We start from the raw sequence: 5776 nt of genomic DNA on the forward strand, positions 1-5776 counted from the left end.
ATTCAGTTACAGACCGATCCGCATGATTTGACTTTTGAGCAGCTTTACATAAGCGGACGATCTCGTCGAAGAGTGCAGAAGGAGCCAGAAGCTTGATCGATGATTTGAGTGTTTCAGTGGTCGACACAAGTTCCGACAAAAAGAAAATCAGATAAGGAACGATGTTGTTTTCAAGCCTAACATTACATGAAAGAAACAAACTTGTTATCAGTCTCTAATATTAAACAATCAAGAGTGCTTAACGCTCTTCACATGAGGGAGAATATGTACAGTCGATTCAGAACAGCTTGTCACAACTTCCCCGTTAATTTGCTCGAGTTTTGCGGGCAAAATTGGTCAAGCTTTGGCAAATTCACTGTTTGTTACGCCTGCGGGAATGTACTGGAGGAAAAGACGTCGTTGGGAATTATGCTGAAGTGAATGAAAATGATATTGAAGCTCAGAAGGCTATGCTTAACACAGGCTCCACCAACCGCAGAGACGTCCGAGGGACTTACGTTAGCTCCTGTTCTCAGAAGGTACATAAGTAATGACAGGAATGACAGCAATCGGTCTGGCTCGGCTCACCCTGGGTATATTAACGTTGGTCGTTCGGCCGGAGCCGTTCAGGATGACATCGGAGCCAAGGCCCAAAGGTTGCTATCTCTTACGTATGCAGATTCTGAAGATACGTTGCGCCAGAAGCAGGTTGGGAGAGAAATAAAGCTCTGTAGGCGTGAGATCAAGTTGATTGCTCATCTTGGACGCAAACAGCGACAAGTTGAAAATGATGAAGAGATCTAGGAATAGCTCACATTGCTTACTGTTTTGACAAAGATGAAGACGACGAACCTTCTGGATGTCGGTGACCAACAGGTCCAAACAATCCCTGGAAGTACTGAGCGCTGATCGACGGAGTTGCTGTTCAAATTGTATCCACGAGATCAATACCCTGATGATGAGATCCAAACACAAAAGGGCTGGTCCAAAAACGATAGAAATTCAACTGAAGGGATCGCTTTCTTTCTATATGAGCTCGGGATGAAGAAACTCCTGATACAGCACAAAATCTCAGACGAGGAAGAAAAAATATAATGAGCCGATGAACTTCAGTAAGCTCAAAGTTACTATGGACCCGGGCCGGACTGCAAAGTCGATATATGAGAAAAGGTCACGACTGAAATGAGCGTCGAGAAATCAGGATTTCGAAAGCGGACCAGAGGCGGACTGGAGCTCACAAGTTCGGTTTATACTTGTGTGTGGTCGTGTGTGGGGAGAATGTTCTGTGGTTTGATTCGATTTACAGCGTTAACAACATTGGCCGATCGCAGCAAATGGTCGAGTTCGTCCTCACGTTAATCGTGCTCTCTCGAGATCCTGCTCGTCCAACGGATAATCACTTCAGTCTCTTGAATCTTCCGCTTTCTTTCTCCCGGCTCCCTCAGATCTTTAGTGTATGTCCCGCAAACCTTGATGAATCCTAGTTTCCTGCGAATCCTCACCGATGCAAGTTGGGAAAACTTAAAAGGACTCGGTTTCGCATAACCCGATCTAAGCGATTCAAACGCCTCTTTATTCGTTATTAATAGTTATTCTTAGGTCCCAAAGGGGTCCGGAACGTGAACCGGGTCTGGCTGTAATTGTGAATAAAGGTGCAGTGGCTGGAGCAGCAAGGGCACAGGGAAGTTGAGTTTAAGGAAAGGAAGAGATCGGCGAGAGAAGCAACCACCAGCAACATGGCTCTAGTCTCAATTGATTTCAAGCCATATGAGTTTCTTTTATGGTTTCTGATTGAGTCAATATGAGTCAGCCTCCACTTTTGAACGTGCTTGAGCCAAATTGCAAGGTGTAACATTACTTATGATTCACACTTCACATCATGAAGCTCTCGCTGTTTTTAATGTGATGAACAAGATACAAAAAAAAGAGATAATTGTCTTTATTTCTGGTTATCATTAATTGTAATCCAACATATCGGAGAACATAACGGAAAGTCTGATGAGAGGAAACAGAAGGAGTTATAAAAGTTGATGTTGTAGATCAAGTGTAGTATGAGATAATAAAACTAGAAAAGATTGTATTTTCCTTTGATCAGAGTACCACAGCAATCGCACTCAAAAAAATGCTCGATAAGTATGTGTGTACAACATACGATTGAGTCGGCCTCCACTTTTGACATGCTTGGGCCAAATTGCAAAGTTTAACATCATCTATGATTCACACTTCACATCATGAATCTCTCGCTGTTTTTATGTACATTGTGATGAGCAAGATAAAGTATGCGAAGACGCATAACTTTCACGCAATTGACGAGGTTGTGCCACTCGCGATACATACAGCCTGGCACAGGCCGAGATTTACTGGCACAGAAGTGCTGAGCTCGAACAGGCTTCACATATAGGATGTGCGCTCTAGAAGCATCTCTGTCGATGACTGCAAGATGATCTTGTGCTTCAAGTGACAATTTGTCAAAGGTCAAACTCAAAGCCAAACTGTCCACGATGGTTCATCAATCAATCTGAGATAAACACCGGAAGTGCATGGAGCAGTACGGAGCTTCACTTTCGCATTCTTGATCCCTTTTACTTAAATGTTTGACAATGTACTTATATCATGATTCACCTCCAGATGTGATTCAGGCGTGAGTGCATGGAAAGCAAGTTCAATTGCAATCCATGCAACCATGTTGTGTGACATCTGAAGGCTTGTTCTTCCAAGAGCAGGAGCTTAAAACAAATTGCACAAAACTCTTGACTTCTCATTTTAAGAAACTTGTCTAAAGGCAATTTACAAGATTTTGCATAAATGAGAAAACAGGTTCATATACAGTCAAACCGGAAAAGCTTGCCACCAATTCCCCGCCAATTTGCTCGAGTTTTGCGGGCAAAATCGGTCAAGCTTTTCCGGTTTGACTGTATCTTCTTTTACTTTCTGGTCACTCACATTCATTTCTCTTGTGTCACCCGCTCGCATGAAAACATTTGAAGGATCTATTTCTCCGTCTTTGACAACTGCTACAAGGTTCAATCCTTGGACTGAACACGGGCGGGTGTAAGATAGCAAGCCGAGAATCAAAAAAGCAGGTGAAATGGGTCAGGTGGGGGCAAATCCTCAATCACACATTCGCAATTTGAGCAGCATGCAATGCACTCAGAGCTACTCAGAGGCAAAATTACATATACCAGCAGATACCTCAACGCGCCTTTTCTAAGTGAGGGATGGTCAACGTGAGCATTTATGGTCAGATTAATGTAACAATCAAACCCTGTAGGACCAGAACAAGGTTTTTTTATCATCAAGAGATCCATACTCCGTGAAAAATTAGATAAATTGATGTCAAGCTTAATATTGAGACTTCACCGACAGGTAGCACACCTTGAACGCCATTTGACAATCACAATGAATAGCGATTCAAGCACTCGACCTAAAGTGCACCAATGAGTATTTACCGCATACCTATTGCCCTCTCAAGGAAAACGGTGAACAGAAAAACTTATGTAATTATTGGTACAAAGTTGTGTATGCATTTGCGCTCAAACAAAAGCCATTGCAATGGATAAAAAACGGGAGACTGAGTCAGAGTTGTAACATATTTTAAGAGTTCTATATTGAATAATTCATCGTCATCATCAATCGCTATCGATTTTGCATTTCGATACACAACTTAAAAACCTTTCACAGATTTCTTCGCTTTTCCAGCACTACTTGATTTTGAATTACCTTTAGCTTTGATTCCACCTTTCTTCTTGTCTCGAATTTGTTCTTTTCTCTTCTCAATGTTATCTCTACGTTTCTTCTGTTTTTGTTCTTGAAGTTTTTCTACCGCTTTCGTACGCTCATTCCATGCTTCTCGTTTCTTTCGTTTCTCCTTGGTTTGTCTCTTCAATGCCTTATCAAGCTTCTTCGGGTCATCCATCACCTTTGTACCTGACGCTTGTAAACCAGCCTTTTCCCACTTCTTGCTTTCTTCGGCCCGTTCACGTGCTTCAGGAGTAAGTTTGTCAAGATAGGCTTGGCGTCTGTCAAGGGCCAACTTGGCTTCCATAGGTTTTTTCGAAGTCCATGAAGGGTTTCTCGGCCCTTTTCTCCCATTCGAGTTTGCTTCAGATCCGAATTGTAAAGCCGAAAACGTCAAGTCAGGTGCACCAGAAGCATCTTTGACCTCAGCGGAGGCACTGGTTGTTTCCTGCTGTGCAGTCGAAGTCGATTTTTGGGTAGGTTCTTCCTGAGGAGCCGCATTGTTTACTGGAACCGTCGTCTTGAGCTTTTTAGGAGTCGCTCCGCTTTTGGTTCGTCCGTCTTGAGCAGATTCATCCGCTTGAGTTGCATCTCGGTTTGAATCAATCCCCTTTTGAAGATTTCCTGACCCATTCGATTTATTCTCCTTCTTAGGTAATAGACCTTTGCGTTTTTTGGCCAGTAGAGTCTGCTCAGCTTTTAACTCCTTTTCACGGCGCCGACCCTCTTTACGCTCCCGACGCCTGCGATCTCTCATTTCCCCTCGTTTCTGACGGCCTAGCTCGAGAAGGGCATCTTTCGTGGGTGCAGGGGGACTGTGACCACCACTACTACCACTCGCTGAAACGGTGTCTGCTTTCGAAGTTGTAGCGATAGCACTTGCCGAATTTTGAAGCTCGGCAATCCGGCGCTGGAGCTTGTCTTGTAACTCGGCTCGGGAGAGTTGAGGAGCAGCTGGAGTTTTTTTGATAGGTGGTGATTTGGAATCGTCGTCTTCGGCTGACGATGATTCTGCCAGACCTTGAAATTGAGGCATGGTGAGAGAAGCGTCTGGATCAAACTGAATGAGTTGCGAGAGCGTCAGCAATCAGATCAAAGGAAGTTCAGGTATCTGAGCCTTAGAAATATACTCACGCGAGCTCGTTTTTGTAAGCGTTTCTCTTCGGGAGTGATTTTCTGATTTTTGTGCTTCTTACTCTTCTTACTGAATCCTTCATCCAGCAATGATTGGTCTGGCGGTAAAACGTGAAATTTTGATGGGATCATACATAATAATCTTTGAAATTCTCGGTCATGCCCTAATAGAGAGTCCTGCAGGATTGAGGTAGGATTGAGTAATGGATGAATGTGTGAATAAAAATGCGCGACTGACTTTGATAGACTTTATCTGGTTGTCTTCGTCCATCGTAATTTGTTTGGCAGAGTTTCGAATGAGAACGATCGATCAAGTGAAAAATAGCTATCGATGCGGCAAGGATGATTATGAGAGCAAGATCAGTGGGACGGTAGGTGATAATCTCGAGCTGTTGAATTTGATGACAGAATCTGAGATGGTTTCTTTAATCGTTCAACTCAACTCAAAGGAAAAACTTCACAATTCATCAAAACCTGTCTGTAGAGAGTATTGGTGGATGTATCAGATATCTCAGACTGTACCCTGATCACGTGATCAAAGACGAGAGCGGGTCACCGGCCTCGGCTCGGGCCGGTGGACCAAGCAATGCTCGAGTCGGAGGGAGCATTGAACGGTTACAGGGCTTCATTTAGGCCCCGCTTGGCAGCAGATTTCACCATGTTTTTTTTGACTTGTACTTACAGCCATTCCGATATTGCTTGTCGCTCTGTTTTGAAAAAGAAAAAGTTGAAACCTAAGTTTTTACTTGATAAAACTTCAAACTCAGCTGTAATTCAAGGCAATTTCAGGTTTTAACCGGTTAAAACTTAGGTTTTAAGCTCACAAACTTTTTCTTTTCAAAAGGGTGCAACAACCAATATCGGAATGGCTGTACCACAGGTGGTGAAAAAAAGTGCTTGCACAAAAATCACAATGACAAAAGCT

At 43.2% G+C, this 5776-nt stretch overlaps 1 protein-coding gene across 1 annotated transcript; it reads right to left on the minus strand.

Annotated features, from left to right (window-relative positions):
- Nucleotides 1-3643: 3643 nt before the first annotated feature.
- MELLADRAFT_87471 (uncharacterized protein) lies at nt 3644-5122 on the minus strand (the record flags this gene model as incomplete). The annotated part of the gene is made up of 3 exons (XM_007410697.1): nt 3644-4777; nt 4852-5028; nt 5090-5122. 3 exons carry the CDS (start codon nt 5120-5122, stop codon nt 3644-3646), a joined length of 1344 nt encoding a protein of 447 aa, XP_007410759.1.
- Between the last annotated feature and the right edge of the window lie 654 nt (nt 5123-5776).

This window comes from Melampsora larici-populina (assembly GCF_000204055.1).
Source record: "Melampsora larici-populina 98AG31 unplaced genomic scaffold MELLAscaffold_21, whole genome shotgun sequence".
In the NCBI taxonomy this organism is placed as follows: domain Eukaryota; kingdom Fungi; phylum Basidiomycota; class Pucciniomycetes; order Pucciniales; family Melampsoraceae; genus Melampsora; species Melampsora laricis-populina.